The sequence below is a fragment of the Bubalus kerabau genome, chromosome X (assembly GCF_029407905.1).
Source record: "Bubalus kerabau isolate K-KA32 ecotype Philippines breed swamp buffalo chromosome X, PCC_UOA_SB_1v2, whole genome shotgun sequence".
NCBI lineage: Eukaryota > Metazoa > Chordata > Mammalia > Artiodactyla > Bovidae > Bubalus > Bubalus kerabau.
Window position 1 is genome coordinate 48,931,401 of NC_073647.1, and position 20,054 is coordinate 48,951,454.

Consider the following 20,054-nt stretch of genomic DNA (forward strand, 5'->3'; position numbering starts at 1 on the left):
TGAAAATAAGATATGGAGCATAACTTATAATCATTTATAATCATATCATGACAAAAAATAATAAATCCAGATACTGCTAAAATCTTCTATTCTCCATTTCTTTTGCAGGCATCAATGGCTATGTTTTTGATAGCTTGCAGCTGTCGGTTTGTTTGCATGAGGTGGCATACTGGTACATTCTAAGTGTTGGAGCCCAAATTGACTTCCTCTCTGTCTTCTTCTCTGGATATACCTTCAAACACAAAATGGTCTATGAAGATACACTCACCCTATTCCCCTTTTCAGGAGAAACTGTCTTCATGTCAATGGAAAATCCAGGTTAGTTATTTATATTATTCTTTTACTAACAGCAGTGTTTGCTTCACTGGCCATTCACATGGTCTTTTGCCCACTAGCTCACATCTGCCTACTAGCACATCACATGCTAAATGGTTCAGGTGATTTTAGTAATTGCAAGGCATTTTAATGGCAGAACCATATCAAATGAGCTTCACAGGTGGCTCAGTGGGGACAGAATATACCCACAGTGCAGGAGATGCAAGAGATGCAGGTTTGATCCCAGGGTTGGGAAGATCCCCTGGAGGAAGGCATGGAAACCCACTCCAGTATCCTTGCCTGGAGAATCCCATGGACAGAGGAGCCTGGCAGACTACAGTCTATAGGGTTGCAAAGAGTTGGCCATGACTGAACATGCACATATGCACCACAGCAAATGTTTAAGTTAAAAGTCTTTGCTTTAAAAAAGTGCCTTTACTTGCTGTGAGCCAACCTTTTAAGTGTGTTTATTAGACTGTAGTGGTGAATATACATTTATACCTGCAGTTAACACACAGGGTCTGGCTAAATATGTTTCTGTGTGCCTTGTGAACATTGGTTTTGTTGGGAAGTGCATAATAATCTCCTCTTATATGCACACATACCATCAAACCACTGTGAAGCCTTCAGGATGAACGTGGCTGTCAACTTCTCATCTGCCTCCCTCCAGAATGACTCAAAGGCAAAGCTTTTGAGTGCACCCAGTCTGGTGATCCGGAGAAGGCAATGGCACCCCACTCCAGTACTCTTGCCTGGAAAACCCCATGGATGGAGGAGCCTGGTGGGCTGCAGTCCATGGGGTCGCTAAGAGTCGGACACGACTGAGCGACTTCACTTTCACTTTTCACTTTCATGCACTGGAGAAGAAAATGGCAACCCACTCCAGTGTTCTTGCCTGGAGAATCCCAGGGACAGGGGAGCCTGGTGGGCTGCCGTCTATGGGGTCGCATAGAGTCGGACACGACTGAAGCGACTTAGCAGCAGCAGTCTGGTGATCAGGAGGAACACTGACCCTGTCTAAACCTAACAGATTGTAGTTATTCTCTTACACTTATGACTTTTCTGGAGATAAATTCTCATGGGGAAATTTCTAGGGAATCAAAACCAATCTTATCATATAAAACCATAGATTCACCTTCATATCCAGAAACTCATCTTATACTTCAGTAATGTATTTTTGTGGGAAGTGAGTGAAGAAGACCCTGACAGAACTCCAATAATACCTCTGAAAGTATCTTGTTTCTTCATGTTTATATCTTCATTATCTGCTTTACATCTAAGTTGCAAGGTCTCAGAGACCTTGTCATCTTGTTTGTCATTGAATCCCCAATGTTTATAGTGCCTGGCCTATAGTAGATGCTTAATACACATTTTTTCAATGAATGAATAAATTTAAAACATGCAAAAATGTTATAAAACAGTATACATATTATGATTGTAATTGTCTAAACCAAAGAAAGTGTGTATGTGTGTGTGTGTAGGCAGAAAATGCTATTTAAAATATCAATATTTTCAGAAGCTTGTAAACTACTTTGGTGATGAGTTAAATTCTAAAGACAAATTGAAACTCTACTTTATGTGTCTTGGGGGGAAATTTTCTATCTTGATTATAAAGCTCAAGCTAAATAAAGCCCCTGTTCTATGTTACTGATTTCTTATTTTAACTTCACTGTGGTCATGTAACAGACTCTGTATGCTTACAGTTCTTTTAAATGTGGTGAGACTTGCCATGCGCCCAGCATATGGTTTACTTTTGGCTAATGGCCCATTTGCACCTTTGACACTGGCACCACCACAGCAGGTGTGCTCAGGCTCCAAACACAGGCACAGTGAATTCCGTTGTCACACTAGGCACCCGCACTCCAAACAGTGGAATCATCACAAATGCATGCACGTCTCTGCCCCAGAAACCAGCACTGCTACCCAGGCCTGTGTTCTCACATGCCAGACCCAGCACCAAGAATCCCCTCAGCTAGGGCCTCAGTCTGTGGGTGAAAAGAAGAACAAAAGAACCCCAGCAGCCTTCACCACCTAGGAGGTCAACAACCCTCACCACCGTCATGGACACTCACAGCTTTGACAACTAAGGACCCTCCATAATCTTTGCTGACACTGACCTCAGCTGACCGAGCTGCATGTGGTCTATGCTGTTGTACCCTCTCTGGAACTGGAGCTGCTGAATCACACATTGAAAAAGAAAGAAAGAACCCAGAAATCCTGGAGCTAAAGAATACAGTGAATGAAAAAAGGCATCAGAGAGCTTTAAAAACATACTTGATTAAGCTGAAGAAAGAATCTGCAAACTCCAAGATAAATCTTTTGGCATTATTGAGTCAAGAGGAGAAAAAAAGGAATGAAGAAAGCCTGCAGGACTTATGGAATACCATTACATTTTTCCAAAAGAGATAAAGAAGTGATGAACAGGTATATGAATATGTTCTCAACATCACTAATCATCAGGCAATGCAAATCAAAACCACAGTAAGATATCAGTTCATACCTGTCAAAATGACTGTTATCAAAAAGTCAGAGGATGATAAGGATGTTGGCAAGGATGTAGAGAAAGCATGCTCGTGCACTATTGGTGGGAATGTACATTGGTGTAGCCATTATGAAGAACTGTGTGGAGATTCCTCCAAAAGTTAAAAAGAGAACTACCATCTGATCCAGCGATCCCACTTCTGGGTATATATACAAAGGAAATGAAATCAGGATCCTGAAGAGATACCTGCACTCCCATGTTTATCACTGCACTCTTCATAATAACCAAGACCTGGAAAGAACCTAAGTGTCCATTCATGAATAAATGGCAGAGTAGAAAGACCCTGAGCTCACCTCCTCTCACAGGCACACCACAATCACAACTATTTTCAGAACAGCCATTAATGGAAAAGACTTGCACCTACCAGAGCACATCTTCTACAACTAAAGCTATAAAGAAGGAACCGCAATAAGACAGTAGGGCAGACATCATGATATTGTCCAGTCTTATATCCCTAGGTGGGCATTTCACAAATAGGAGAAGAATTACAGGTGCAGAGGCTCTCTCAAAAGAAGTAAGACATCTAGCCCCATATCAGACTCCCAAGTCCAGGGATCCTGGACCAGAAAGACAAGCCCCCAAGCACTTGGCTTTGAAGGCCAGTAATGCATACAATTGAGAGTCTCATAGATCTGGGGGAAGTAGAGACTTCACTCTCACATTGTCCAGGGCAAAAGCAGGAATAGGAGGCTGGGTCAGACTCACCTACGGATTTTGGAGAGTCTCCTGGAGAAGCAGGGGGCAACTGCAACTCCTCCTGGGGACATATAAACTGGTGGCAGCCATTCTAGGGAGCTCTTTCTACCACATGGACACTGGTGCTTGCAAATGCCATTGAGGAATCCTCTGTCTGGCTTATTAGCAAGAAAATGCAGTCCCGTCCTGGCTCAACATCTATAGGTGCCAGTTCTGGGACACATGATGGCAAGCAAATAACTGGGCATGAACACAGCCCACCCACTAACAGACAGGTTGCCTTAAGAACCCCCTGAGACCACAGCAGCCCCTGTACATGGCCCTGCCCACCAGAGGGCACAGGGTTTGTCCCTGCACACAATTGTGCAGGCACCAGATCCAGGACCTCCAGCCAGAGAACCTGGGACCAAGCTCTGCCCACCAATGGGCAGGCACCAGGCCTAGAATCCCCTGGACCCTAGTCTTGCCCTTTAGTAAGCCTGCTCTAGCCTCAGAACCAGTTTCACCCACCAATGGATGTCACTCTTTGTCACTATTTGCCATCATTATCTGCATATGACATGGTGCTGTACATAGAAAATCCTAAAGACAGCACCAAAAAACTACTAGAGCTCATCAGAGAATTTGGTACAGTTACAGGATATAACACCACTAGGGCTTCCCTTGTGGCTCATCTGGTAAAGAATCTGCCTGCAATGCGAGAGACCTGGATTCGATCCCTGGGTTGGGAAGATCCCTTGGAGAACGGAAAAGCAACCCACTCCAGTATTCTGGCCTGGAGAATTCCATGAACTATATAGTCCATGGGGTCACAAAGAGTTGGACACAACTGAGTGACTTCAATTTCACTTTTCACAGGATATAAGATTAATATACAGAAAATCTGTTGCATTTCTATACACTAACAATGAACTATCAGAAAGAGAAATAAGGAAACAGTCCCATTTACAATTGCATCATAAAAAATAAGATATCTAGGAATAAACCTACCTAAGGAGACAAAGGGATCCCAGGTGGCTCAGTGATAAAGAACCCCCTGCCAATGCAGGAGATACAAAGATGTAGGTTCAATCCCTGGGATGGGAAGATCCCCTAGAGAAGGGAATGGCAACCCACTCCAGTATTTTTGCCTGGAAAATCCCATGGACAAAGGAGGCTGGCAGGCTACAGTCATGGGGCCACAAAGAGTTAGATGAAAGACCTGTACTCATAAAACTATAAGACACTGATGATAGAAATCAAAGATAGGAAGATAGATCATGTACTTGGATGGGAAGAATCAGTACTGTAAAAACTACCATGTTACCCAAGGAAATCTACAGATTCTATGAAATCTCTATCATATTACCAATGCCATTTTTCATAGAACAAATGACACTGATTAGCCAAAATAATCTTGAGAAAGAAAAACAGAATTAGATGAATCATCCTCCCTGACTTCAGACTACAAAGCAACAGTTATCAAAACAGTATGGTACTAGTACAAAAAAAAGAGACATAGATCAATGGAACAGAGTAGACAGCCCAAAAGTAAACTCACACACTATGGTCAATCTATCACAAAGGAAGCAAGAATATACAAAGGATAAAAGACAGTCTCCAGATACTGAAAAAAAAACTGGACAGATACATATAAGAGAATGATATTAGAAATTCTCTAATGTATTACGTTACAGAATTTGTATATTATACAAAAATAAACTCAAAATAAAGACCTAAACTGAATACTATAAAACTCCTAGAAAAAGACATAGGTAAAACACTCTTTGACATAAGCTGTGGCAATATTTTTTGGTTCTATCTCTTAAAGCAAAGGAGATAAAAGCAAAAATAAATAAAAGGGACCTCATTAAACTTAAAGCTTTGTACAGAAAAAGAAACCATTGACAAAACAAAAGCAGAAAGACAAAGCATATGCTTGTGTCAGAAGCCGGAGTAGGAGACTGGCAGCTGTTTCTCCAAGGGAATTATAATTTAATTTTCTTTGCATCTCTGGTTATATCTCCTTTCTTATTTCAAATTCTATATATATATATATATATAGAATTTATTTTTATTTGGTTATTTAATTGAGGTTTTTTTGAACTCTCATTTAAGCTCTTGGATTGAAATTTATTAATTACTATAATGATCTAATATATTTTTATTCACACATGTAATACAAAAAGATGTTGTCATTACAAAATTTCAACCAGTACAGATATAACTAAAGTTCTTGACACTATTCTCGATCCCAGGTCTTTCTCAGAGCATGGTGGATGTCATTCCAAACCTGTTTATGGAGTTTCATTTCCCCTTTTCTCACCCATTACTGTCTTTTTCAGGGAGAGGAAGTATTAGATTTAGCTAAGTTATAGCAAAATGGTTGTCTGTGGAGGCCTTACAAATAGCTGAGAAAAGAAAAGAAGCAAAAGGCAAAGGGGGAAAGGAAAGATATACCCATCTGAATACAGAGTTCCAAAGAATAGCAAAGAGAGACAAGAAAGCCTTCCTCAGTGATCAGTGCAAAGAAATAGAGGAAAACAATAAAATGGGAAAGACAGAGATCTCTTCAACAAAATTAGAGATACCAGGGGAACATTTCATGCAAAGATGGGCACAATAAGGGACAGAAACGGTATGGATCTAACAGAAGCAGAAAATATTAAGAAGAGGTGGCAAGAATACACAGAAGAACTGTACAAAAAAAGATTTTCATGACCCAGATAACCATGATGGTGTGATCACTCACCTAGAGCCAGAATCCTGGAGAGTGAAGTCAAGTGGGCCTTAGGAAGTATCACTACGAACAAAGCTAGTGGAGGTGATGGAATTCCAGCTGAGCTATTTCAAATCCTAAAAGATGATGCTGTGAAAGTGCTGCACTCAATAGGCCAGCAATTTGGAACCCTCAGCAGTGGCTTCAGGACTGGGAAAGGTCAATTTTCATTCCAATCCCAAAGAAAGGCAATGCCAAAGAATGCTCAAACTACCTCACAATTGTATTTATCTCACACAATAGCAAAGTAATGCTCAAAATTCTCCAAGCTAGGCTTCAACAGTACATGAACCGAGAACCTGAGAACTTCCAGATGTTCAAGCTGGATTTAGAAAAGGCAGAGGAACCAGAGATCAAATTGCCAACAGCCGTCGGATCATAGAAAAAGCAAGAGAATCCCAGAAAAACATTTACTTTTGTTTCATTGACTACACTAAAGCCTTTTAACTGTGTGGATCACAACAAACTGGACAATTCTTAAAGAGATGGGAATACCAGACCATCTTACCTGCCTCCTGAGAAATCTGTATGCAGGTCAAGGAGCAACAGTTAGAACTGAACATGGAACAACAGACTGGTTCCAAATTGGAAAAGGAGTACGTCAAGGCTGTATATTATCACCTTGCTTATTTAACTTATATATAGAGTACATCATGTGAAATGCTGGGCTGGATGAAGCACAAGCTGGAATCAAGATTGCTGGGAGAAATATCAATAACCTCAGATACGCAGATGACACCATCCTAATGGCAGAAAACAGAAAGGAACTAAAGAGCCTCTTAATGAAAATGAAAGAGGAGAGTGAAAAAACTGACTTAAAACTCAACATTCAAAAAACTAAGATCATGGCATCTGGTCCCATCACTTCATGGCAAATAGATGGGAAACAATGGAAACAGTGACAGACTTTATTTTCTTGGGCTCCAAGATCACTTCAGATGGTGACTACAGCCACAAAATTAAAAGACACTTGCTCCTGGGAAGAAGTTCAGTTCAGTCACTCAGTCATGTCCAGCTCTTTGCGACCCCATGAACTGAAGCACGCCAGGCCTCCCTGTATATCACCAACTCCCAGAGTCCACCCAAACCCATGTCCATTGAGTCAGTGATGCCATACAACCATCTTATCCTCTGTCATCCCCTTTTCCTCCTGCCCTCAATCTTTCACAGCACCAGGGTCTTTTCCAAAGAATTAGCTCTTCGCATCAGGTGGCCAAAGTATTGGAGTTTCAGCTTCAACATCAGTCCTTTCAATGAACACCCAGGACTGATCTCCTTTAGGGTAGACTGGTTGGATCTCCTTGCAGTCCAAGTGACTCTCAAGAGTCTTCTCCAACACCACAGTTCAAAAACATCAATTCTTTGGTGCTCAGCTTTCTTTATACTCCAACTCTCACATCCATACCTGACCACTGGAAAAACCATAGCCTTGACTAGACGGATCTTTGTTGACAAAGTAATGTCTCTGCTTTATTATATGCTGTCTAGGTTGGAAGAAAAGCTATAACAAACTTTTACAGCATATTAAAAAGCAGAGATAATACTTTACTGATAAAGGTCCATATAATCAAAGAAAGCTATGGTTTTTCCAGTAGTCATGTATGGGTGTGAGAGTTGGACCATAAAGAAAGCTGAGTGCTTTAGAATTGATGCTTTTGAACTGTGGTGTTGGAGAAAACTCTTGAGAGTCTCTTGGACGGCAAGGATATCAAACCAGTCAGTCCTTAAGGAAATCAGTCTTGAATGTTCATTGGAAGGACTGATGCTGAAGCTGAATCTCCAATACTTTGGCCACCTGATGCAAAGAACTGACTCACTTGAAAAGACCCTGATGCTGGGAAAGATTGAAGGTGGGAGGAGAAGGGGATGACAGAGGATGAGATGGTTGAATGGCATCACTGACTCGATGGACATGAGTTTGAGCAAGCTTTGGGAGTGGTGATAAACAGGGAGCCCTGGTGTGCTGCAGTCCATGGTTGCAAAGAGTTGGACACAACTGAGTGACTGAACTGATTGAAGTTATAAAAGTGGAATTTTTAGTCAATAACTTGATTTAAATTATTCATTCCAACACCAGTTCTGATATACTCTAACCCAAAATGGTTTTGTAAAATCAAAAATATGCTTTACATATCATGAAATTGGGTTCTTGTATCCCATGTCTTCATATTTTTTAATATACTCCTTTATTTCGGTAGAAAACATTCTCTAATCACATCTTGAGAATGGCTGAATTAGAGGTAGATACTTTGAATCCTTGTATATTAGAAAATCTCTTTATTCTCATTTCCTGTTTGAGTGATTATCAGGCTGCACATAGAATGCAATGTGAATTAATTCCAAAATGTCTGAACACAGAAGATTTTTCATGGGCACCCTATTGTCTAATAGGGCTCTGAAATATACTTTGAGAAAATTTTTCAGTTAAGATTTTGTTTCTGTAACTTGATAAGACCATTCGTTTACCTGATGGGTAGCTTAGTAAAGGTGTATTTGTTTCCATTTATGCTTATGCATATACTTCATCACCATAAAATTCTTTCACTCAGATAATCCTGTTCATAGTAGAAATTGATACTGTTAGCACTGTGATGAGTTATTATGTTATTTGTATCCTAAACCTAAGTCATGCTCCCTTATGGTTACTTATCCTACACATTGGTCATAGTGGATGCTTGGCATTGTGTTGTGTGATTTGAGTGCATTATTAAATACTAATAATGAGTCATTTATAAATTTGAAAACTGGAGCTCAGAGACCTCAATGGACTTGCTTAAAGTCACACAGCTGATAAATTTTAGTGCTGGGACTTGACCCCAGGCAGTGAGGAAGAAATGACAACCCACTCCAGTAATCTTGCTGGGAAAATCCCATGGACAGAGGAGCCTGACAGGCTACCGTCCATGGGGTCACACAGAGTTGGACACAATTGAGCGACTGAGCACTGAGCACATAATGTTACTGTAGAACCTACAGCACTGTGCTGTATAGTGAAAACAGCTGCCCTATGTAAAATTTCCAGAATTAAGTCACTGTCATCACCCGAGTTCTATGTGACTAGTAAGACTCACCACTCTTGTGTATGTTAATTACATTTCTCCATTTTTATGCCAATATATATTCATTTAAAATCACAGCCCTTTCTTGTGGTCACAAAGAGATATGCCACAACAGCAGCAATGCAAAAAACACTTTTACTATCATTGTTGGACTACTGTTATGTCTGTCTGGCATTTAACATAACAACTGGCAATATAATGGTACTAAGTAGTTGGTTTTTTTTTTTTCATTTTTCTGGGAATGGAAGAGAACCTCTAGCACAGATCTTACTTGTGACTTGAGTTATGAGTAATCAGAATCTTATTCTTCCTCATCTCCAGGTCTGTGGGTTCTGGGGTGCCACAACTCAGACTTTCGAAACAGAGGCATGACAGCCTTACTGAAGGTTGATAGTTGTGACAGGAACGTTGGCGATTATTATGACACATATGAAGATATTCCAACCTTGCTGAGTGAAGACAATGTCATTGAACCCAGAAGCTTCTCCAAGAATTCAAGGTACCCTAGCACTAGGCAAAAGCAATTCAAACCCACCATGACTCCAGAAAATGACATGGAGAAGATTGACCCTCAGTCTGGAGAGAAAATGCAGCTGCTTACAGAACAAAGTGTCTCCTCTAGTGATCTGTTGATGCTCTTGGGACAGAATCCTACTCCACACAGATTATCCTTATCTGATCTCCAAGAAACCAGAAATGAGGCTACTGATCATTTGCCTGGACCAACAGAAAGAAACAAGGGCCCATCCCCATCTGAAGTGGCACATCTTGGACCAGAGCTGCATCACAGTGGGGAAAGAGTATTTACTCAAGAGCCAGAACTGCCAGTAAGATTAAATGAGAATTTGGGAACAACTATAATGGCAGAGTTGAACAAACTTAATTTAAAAATTTCAAGTTCATCAAACAATCTAATGCCTTTACCAACAATTCCATCAGACAAGTTGTCAGCAGGTACTAATAAGGGAGGTTCCTTCGGACCCCCAAATATGCCAGTTAATTTTAATAGTCAATTAGGCGCCATTGTATTTGGCAAAAATTTATCTCATGTTATTGGGTCACGTGTACCTTTGGGCTTGAGTAAAGAAGATAATAATTCCAAGTTGTTAGAAGCAGCTTTAATGAATAGTCAAGAAAGTTCACTGGGAGAAAATGCATTATCACTGGAGAGTGATAGGCTATTTAAAGAGGAAAGAGTTCATGGACCTGTGTCATTGAACAAAGATGATGCTTTATTTAAAGTGAATATCTCTTTGGTAAAGACAGACAAGGCACCAGCTAACTCAACAACTAATAGAAAGACTCACATTGATGACCCAACAGTATTAATTGAGAATAGTACATCAGTCTGGCAAGATATTGTAATAGACAGTAATACCAACTTTCAAGAAGTGACTTCTTTGATTCATGATGAATTGTTTATGCACAAAAATACTACATCTTTTGGACTAAGCGATATGTCAAATAAAACTACTTCATCCAAAAAAAGGGAAATGATCCACCAAGAAAAAGAAGGCCCTGAGCCACTAGATACAAAATATCCAGATACACCATTCTTCAAGACTCTGTTTTTGCCAGATTCAACAAACGTGATAAAAAGGACCCATGACAAGAACTCCCTAAGCTCTGGGCAAAGGCCCAGTCCAAAGCAATTAACATCATCAGTATCAGAAAACTCTGTGAAAGATCAGAATGTCTTATCAGAAAAGAATAAGGTAGTAGCAGGAGAGGATGAATTTAGCAACAACACCAGCCTCAAAGAGATGATTTTTCCAAATACCAAAAGCATAGTTATTACTAACTTGGCTAATGTCCAAGAAAATGATACAGACAATCAAGAAAAAAAATCCCAGGAAGAAACAGAAAGGAAAGAGACATTAATCCCCGAGAACACAGTTTTGCCTCAGGTGTATACAGTGATTGGAACTAAGAATTTCCTGAAGAATCTCTTTTCACTGAGCACTAAGCAAAATGTCAGAGGTTTAGATGAAGAGACATATACTCCAGGACTTCAAGACAACAGGTCATTAAGTGATTCAGCAAAAAGAGCCAGAATTCATGCAGCCCATTTCTCAAAAGGAAGGGTGGAAGCAAACGTGGAAGGCTTAGGGAATCAAACAAAACAAATGGTAGAGAAATCTCCAAGCACTACAAGACTGTCTCCTATCCCAAGTCAGCAGGATGCAGTTCCTCACCGTGATAAGCGGGGTTTGAAACAATCCAGACTCCCACAAGAAGAAGTAAAGCTTGAAAGGGGGGTAACTCTGAATGACACCTCAACTCAGTGGTCCAAAAGCATGAAACGTTTGACCCAGGGTACCTTCACACAGATAGAACACAACAAGATGGAGAAAAGGACCATTACTCAGTCCTTACCAGATTGTTCTCTGAGGAGTCATAGGTCAATTAGACCTACAGATGTGACCAAGATCCCACCCCAAGATAACTCTTCTCATCTTCCAGCATCAACCTATGGTTATAACTTGGGGGCAAGTCATTCTGGGGTCCAAGAAACCAGTCATTTCTTACACGGAGCCAAGAAAAATAACCTTTCTTTAGCTTTCCTAACATTGGAAGTGATCGGAAGTCAAAGAAAGAGCAGTACTCTGGGGAAACAGGCCACAAATCCACTCATGTACAAAAAACTTGAGAACGCATTTCTTTTGAAACCAGGCTTGTCTGAAGCATCTGGGAAAGTTGTTCATCAGGAAGACTTGCCTACAAAAACTAGCAAGGTTTCTCCTGCCCACCTGGATCTCAGGGAAGAGATCTTCCTTCAGAAAACACAGGGACTTGTTAAATTGAATAAAGTCTACAGGCCTGGGAAAGTGCCATCTCTGAAATGGACAACAGAGAGCTCTGAAGAGATTCCCTCCAAGCTGCTGGGTCTCCTTGCTTGGGATAACCAATCAGCTACCTTGATACCAAAAGAAGACTGGAAATCCCTAGAGAGGTCACACAAACTCACGTCTTTGAAGACAAAAGATATCACTTTGCCCCTAGACCCTAGTGAAAACTATTATTCAATAGCAGTAACAAATGAAGGAGAAGATAAGGCCCAAAGAGAAGCTCCCTGGCCAAAGCAAGGAGGGACTGGAAGGGTGTGCTGTCAAAATCCACCAATCTTGAAACGCCATCAAAGGGAGATAACCCTTACTACTTTTCAGCCAGAGCCAGACAAAACTGACTATGATGATACTTTGTCAATTGAAACAAAGAGAGAAGATTTTGACATTTATGGTGAAGATGAAAATCAGGACCCCCGCAGCTTTCAAAAGAGAACACGCCACTATTTTATTGCTGCAGTGGAGCGGCTCTGGGATTATGGGATGAGTAGATCCCCCCACGCACTAAGAAACAGGTATGGGTCCATTGATTATTCCTTTGTGCTACTGTTGTGACCTTTGACTTGACCAGGTACTGAAACAATAGGGAAGGCACAATCAATCTGCAGCAATAAGACTCCAAAGACAGTTTTATAGAGGAAGCTGAGAAGCAAGTGGCAAAGTCTAGATGAAGCTGAGGAGCAAATGGGAGGTTAGGTGGTGACACTAACAATGAGGGTTACAGGATGGTAAATCCAGGTAGCATGGAACTCTTACTCTGGTGGGATGGAGAAGAGGGTCTAACAAAAGGGTTGAGAGGTCAGAGTCAAGAAGCAGCCACGTGGAACAGGAAGGAAGTCAGCCTCACCTAACAGCTTATGAGCTGTTGGGTAAGGCTTAATCTCCTGAGTGCGCCCTGATAGACACAGCAGGAAGCAGTGAAGTGTGTGGTAATGGGACTGAGGTGGCAGGGGAGGTCGTTTTCCAAAGTACTGGGGATCCAGAGGGCAAAATGGGAGAATTTCAGTGTTAAGGGAGCAGAAGGAGGTTGGTCAGGGAAGAGAACACACAGAGAAATTTGAAAGATAAACATAAGGAGGGTGAATCAGCCAACAAGTATTTACTGAGCACCTGCTACATGCCAGGCACTTGCACAGACACTGGAGAATAGCAAAGCAGGAGCTTATATTCTGCTGGGAAAAGCAAAAGGCAATAAAGTAGTAAAAAGCTAAATAAGGGAATCTTGGTGCTGTTCAAAAGGTAGAATTGAATGATATGGTAGAGAGTGACAGGGGGTGTTACTTTCACTGTGGTGGTCAGAAACATTCTCTTTGTGCAGTTGATGCCTAAATGATGATAAGAGGTCAGCTAGGGACTTCCCTGGTAGTCCAGTGACTAAGACTCCATAGTCCCAATGCAGGGTGCCAAGGTTCAATCCCTGGTCAGGGAACTAGACCCCACATGCCACAAATAAAGATCCCACATGCTGCATCTAGGACCCAGTGCAGTCACATAAATTAAAAAACAAACAAAAACGAGGTCTGCTAACCAAAGTTTGAGAGAAGACATTTTCAGTAGAGGGAACAAGAAATCCAAAGACCCTACAAATGAAACAAGTTTAGCATGCTTGAGGAACAAAAAAGGACCAGCATGAGTGGAGTACAGTAAAGAAGTGTGTGCAGGGGTAGGGCAGAGGTGAGTGACCACACCATCGTGGTTATCCAGGACATTACTGCCTTTTTTGTACAGTTCTTCTGTGTATTCTTGCCACTTCATCTTAATCTCATCTGCTTCTGTTAGGTCCATACCATTTCTGTCCTTTATTGTGCCCATTTTGCATGAAATTTTCTCTTGGTATCTCCAGTTTTCTTGATTAAATCACTAGTCTTTCCCATTCTATTGAACAGGGTCGTGAGGGTGAAAGTAAAAAGAAATGTAAGGATGTTGAGTATAATTTAAAGATAAGCAGAGAAGGCTTGCTGTTAGATTGAGGATGGGGAGGAATGGTGAGAGAAAACTGAAAAATGTTTTGTTTTTCTCCTGAGCAACTAGGTGGAAGCTGGTGACATTTAATGAGATGTGAAAGCCATGAAGCAGAACAGATTTATTTGAGGAGACATTCAAGGGTCTGTTTTGTACATATTTAATTTGACATGCCTACTAGATATCCAAGTTCAGATGTTGAGTAGGCAGTTTGATATATGAGTCTTGAAACCAAAGAAGTGGTTTGTGCTAAAAGATACCAATTAGAGCATTATAATCATATTACTAACATTCAAATAAGATTTCATGGGATGATAATGAAATAAAAGTAGCTGTAAACCATGCCTGCTTTAAGGGCTACATCCTCAAAGTAATGGTAAACCAGTTAAACTTGTACTTCATTGACTTATAGCCCAGTTTTCGGTCATGTGTATTGTCCATGAAATCCCTATCCTTGATCATAATTTAAGCAAGTCTTGAATTGGCAGTGCCTGCAGACATCTGGTAGAACACATAAAACCTCTCATGGAAGAAACCAAAATTCTAGGCCTCAGGTTATTTTCACAAATATTCGAGATACAATTTCCAGAACACAAAAATGCTGGGTACAAAACAAGAGAAGTAAGCAAGAGGCCACAGAAACAATAGAGAGCCAAATACAAACTCACAGACTGAAGATCTCAGAATCACCAGATACAATTAAAACACGAAAGCATCATGTAGAAAGAATTGGTGAAGTAGTAGGTAAATAAAAAGAAATAATATGAAATGCAGAATGCATAGATTTTAAAATGTAATATAAAAAAGAGATAATAAAGGTTATGTGTTCTAAGTCACTTTAGTCATGTCCGACACTTTGTGACCCCATGAACTATAGCCAGCCAAGCTCCTCTGTCCTTGGCATTCTCCAGGCAAGAATACTGGAATGGGTTGCCATGACCTCTTCCAGGGGATCGTCCCAATCCAGGGATCAAACCTGTATCATCCAGCAGTGGCCACAGGACTGGAAAAGGTCAGTTTTCATTCCAATCCCAAAGAAAGGCAATGCCAAAGAATGCTCAAACTATCACACAGTTGCACTCATTTCACACACTAGCAAAGTAATGCTCAAAATTCTCCAAGACAGGCTTCAACAGTATGTGAACCGTGATCTTCCAGATGTGCAAGCTGTATTTAGAAAAGACAGAGGAACCAGGGATCAAATAGGCAACATCCATTGGATCATTGAAAAGGCAAGAGTTCCAGAAAAATATCAACTTCTGCTTTATTGACTAGGCCAAAGCCTTTGACTGTGAGGATCACCACAAACTGTGGAAAAATCTTAAAGAGGTGGGAATACTAGACCACCTGACCTGCCTCTTGAGAAATCTGTATGCAGGTCAGGAGGCAACATAGAACTGGACATGGAACAACAGACTGGCTCCAAATAGGGAAAGGAGTACGTCAAGGCTGTATATTGTCACCCTGCTTATTTAACTTATATGCAGGATACATCATGAGAAACACTGGGCTGGATGAAGCACAATCTGGAATCAAGATTCCCAGGAGAAATATCAATAACCTCAGATATGCAAATGACACCACCCTTATGGCCGAAAGCGAAGAAGAACTAAAGAGCCTCTTGATGAAAGTGGAAGAGGAGAGTGAAAAAGTTGGCTTAAAGCTCAACGTTCAGAGAACGAAGATCATGGCATCTGGTCCCATCACTTCATGGGAAATAGATGGGGAAACAGTGGAAACAGTGTCAGACTTTTTTTGGGGGGTTCCAAAATCACTGCAGATGGTGACTGCAGCCATGCAGTTAAAACACGCTTGCTCGTTGGAAGAAAAGTTATGACCAACCTAGATAGCATATTAAAAAGCAGAGACATTACTTTGCCAACAAAGGTCCATCTAGTCAAGGCTATGGTTTTTCCAGTAGTCATGTATGGATGTGAGAGTTGGACTATTAAGAAAGCTGAGCACTGAAGAATTGATTCTTTAGAACTGTGGTGTTGGAGAAGAGACCTGAGAGTCCCTTGGACTGCAAGGAGATCCAACCAGTCCATCCTAAAGGAAATCAGTCCTGAATGTTCATTGGAAGGACTGATGTTGAAGCTGAAACTCCAATCCTTTGGCAACCTGAAGAGAAGAACTGACTCATCTGAAAAGACCCTGAGGCTGGGAAAGATTGAGGGCTTGAGGAGAAGGGGACGACAGAGGATGAGATGGCTGGATGGCATCACCGACTCAATGGACATGAGTTTGAATAAACTCCAGGAATTGGTGATGGACAGGGAGGCCTGGCATGCTGCCATTCATGGGGTCACAAAAAGTCAGACACGACTGAGTGACTGAACTGAACTGAATTAGCAGGCAGGTTCTTTATCACTAGTGCCACCTGGGAAGCCCAAAGATTATAGACAGCTTTATTTTCCAAAGATGGATGTCCCAAGATATCCTGTCCTACATGCTTCTTGTACAATGTGACCTTGCCATTCTCCCTTTCAAAAGGTAGTCCATTTCCCCTCCTTTTGATTTGTGCTGGCAATGAATAGAATATAACAGAAACGTGTGATCTGTAGATATAGTGGAAGTGATGCTATGTGATTCCCAAGGCTTTCTCAGAAAGTACAGATGTACCGATGTGAGAGTTGGACCATAAAGAAGGCTGAGCGCCAAAGAATTGCTTTCAAATTGTGGTGGTGGAAAAGACTTTTAAGAGTCCCTTGGACTGCAAGAAGATCAAACCAGTCCATGCTAAAGGATATCAACCCTAAATATTCACTGTAAGGACTTATGCTAAAGCTGAAGCTCCAATACTTTGACCACCTGATGTGAAGAGCTGACTCATTGGAAAAGACTCTGATGGGAAAGATTGAGGGCAGGAGGAGAAGGGGGTGACAGAGGATAAGATGGGTGGATGGCATCACTGAGTCAGTGGACCTGAGTTTGAGCACACTCTGGGAGAGAGTGAAGGACAGGAAAGCTTGGTGTGCTGTAGTCCATGGGGTCACAAAGAATTGGACACAACTTAGTGACTGAACAACAACAACCTCAGAAACTATCATGCAGCTTATGTCTATCCCTTCAGACGCTCTCTCTGACCGAGAGTCCTGACTGAGTCCAACTTTCCAGCATTCTCCACCAAGGCAATAGACATGTGAATGAAGCCATTTTGGACCCTCCAGACCAGCCCAGATGCCAGTTGAATACCAATGAGTGACATTAGACACCACGAAGAGTGAAACTATTACTTTGCCATGCCCTGCTGGAACTCCAGACTTAACAGAATTGACAAGTACAATAAAAAACAGTTGTTGTTTTAAGCCACTAAATTTTTGAGGTAGTCTGTGATACAACAACATTTAATCAGAAGAAAGAGGATAGAATGTGAAGGACTAAGAAAGAGGATAGAATGTGAAGGACTAACATATTTTTAATTGAAATCCCAAAAGGAAAGAGTGATTAGAGAAGAAACAACTACCAAATTATTCAGAAATTCCACTCCTGAGTGTATATCCACAGGAAATGAAAACACAAACTCAAAAAGATACATGCACCCCAATGTTCATAGCAGCATTATTTAGAATTGCCAAGATATGGAAGCAACCTAAGTATCCATCAACAGATGATTGATGTGGTATACATACACACTGGAATATTGCTCAGTCATGAAAAATAACGAAATTTTGCCATTTCCAACAACATGGATGAATCTAGAGGGTATTATGCTTATGTTATCATATGTTATCACGTACATGTGGAAGCTGACAAATAAACAAATGAATATGCAAAACAAAAACAGATTCATAGATATAGAGAACAGACTTGTGGTTACCAGTGAGAAGAGGGTGAGGGGAGAAGAGGGATGTGGCTAGGGGACTGAAAGTTACAATCTACTATATATAAAAAGGATAGATTGCAAGAGTGTGTTGTACAGTACAGAGAAATACAGCCATTATCTTGTGGTAACTTTAAATGGAGTATAATCTATTAAAAAAAAAAAAAACTGTTGAGTTACCATGTTGTACACCTAAAACCAATATGATGTTGTAAATCAACTATACTTCAATGTTTTAAAAAATCGGATAGACTTAATTCCAACTATTTTTTAAGTAAATGTAGATAAATTAAATGTATCAGTTAAAACATAAAAATGTGGCTTCCCTGGTGGTCCAGTGGCTAAGAATCTGCCTGCCAATGCAAGGGACATGAGTTTGATCCGTGGTCTGGGATGATCCCACAAGCATGAGACAACTAAGCCCGGTCTCTCGAGCCCACCAGCCGCGACTTCTGAGCCTGCATGCTGCAACTACTGAAGCCTACACACTTAGAGTCCATGCTCCACAACAAGAGAAGGCACTTAAACAAGAAGCCCACACACCTCAACGAAGACCCAGCCCAGCCCAAATTTAATTGGTTTAAAACAATTTTCAAAACAAAACAGAAAAGTGTCAGACTTCCTTAAAAATTTGCACAAACTATATATTGTTAATAAGAGACACACTTAAAATCTAAGGATCTAAGTTAAGTAGAATTGTTACCAAAAGAGTGTGTCGGTAGGGTCCAGCTGCTCGCCACTCAAAAGCCAGTAAACAGGCCAGGCTGGTGGAAAGGAAAGTTTGCTTTATTTCAGATGCTGGCAACTGGTGATGGGGAGGGTGGCAAACATCTGTCCAAAGGCCAATCCCACAACCCCCCACCCCATGACAATCAGGGGGTGAGACTGTTTATAGACAGAGTTGGGGGTGGGGAGGTTACAAGCAGAAAAATCACAGTCATCTCTAACAGTCATCTTCAATTTTTCATCAGTGGTCTGACTAGCATCATCTTCAATGTTTTAGGTACAGTTAATCTGCAGTTCTGGGCTGCACTTGTTACCATTTATTTGCAGTCAGTTCTTGGAATTGTGGCAACTCAAGTCCTGGGTACAGTCTGGTGATCATGTAGTTAACTTCTCCACCTGGTGTTTTGGTATCTATAAGAGAACTCACAGGATATGGCTCAGAATATCATCTATAGCCCTTGAAAAAGAACTAAAGGTCCCTGACTATGCTTAATGGCTACATTATATTATTTAGTCTCCTTAGACTGTTTTCCTTTGTTTCAGCATTTCTCACATCTCTGATCAAACTTATTCTTTGACTAAAGTTTTCCACAGGCAAAAGGCAGGCAGAAGACATGGGGGGAGGCAAGGATCATAGAGTCCTGCTCTGTTTAAATCCCCCTTTTTCTTTGATACGCCTCAATCCTGAGGAGGAACAGATACTGAATAAGAAAGGCAATAAACTTTCATTGTACCTGGACAAACATTTGAAAATTACTAGACATATTACAGTGAGTATAATAATCAAAATCCACCTTCGTACTATTTCTCTGTTTTGTCTTTATGATTAAAGTAGATGTACAATGTATGTTTAATAGGCTACAAACAGGCTGTTTTGGTTAGCCTAAAGTTCAAATTAAATCCTGTTATTGGCCGGAATGACTTTTCCATACCTCAATATGTGAATATTTTTTCCATCATTTTTCCCTTTTAAGTTGTAATTCTTTCCATAGAGAGTACTGATAATCAATATATTTTCCCAACATTGCCAGAGTGGTTCATTTGTCTGCTCTGGGTCTATCCATGTCCCTTGGTGCTCCTTTTTATGTATATATACATAAAAATACATGTACATATAAAAAATAAATATACATATACATACATGCCTAGTTGTCCATGTTAGGGGAAAACTAATCAGGTATCATGAACAGGCTCAGAGGTTAATAGGGAAATGCTTTATAGGCCATACATTTTAGCATTCATACCCAACTGTCACACAAACATGGACATGTGCTTTAAGTAGTACACATAAAGCCAGCAGTGCTACACATCATGAGTAGCTATACTC

The 20,054-nt window shown here is 40.7% G+C and overlaps 1 protein-coding gene across 2 annotated transcripts in view; it reads left to right on the plus strand.

Annotated features, from left to right (window-relative positions):
- F8 (coagulation factor VIII) overlaps positions 1–20,054 on the plus strand; it is a 143,012-nt gene that overhangs the window by 80,295 nt on the left and 42,663 nt on the right. For both annotated transcript variants that reach the window (XM_055563762.1, XM_055563763.1), the window contains 2 exons: positions 109–318; positions 9,692–12,731. In XM_055563762.1, coding sequence (XP_055419737.1) covers positions 109–318; positions 9,692–12,731 — 3,250 coding nt within the window. The remainder of the gene's footprint in view (positions 1–108; positions 319–9,691; positions 12,732–20,054) is intronic.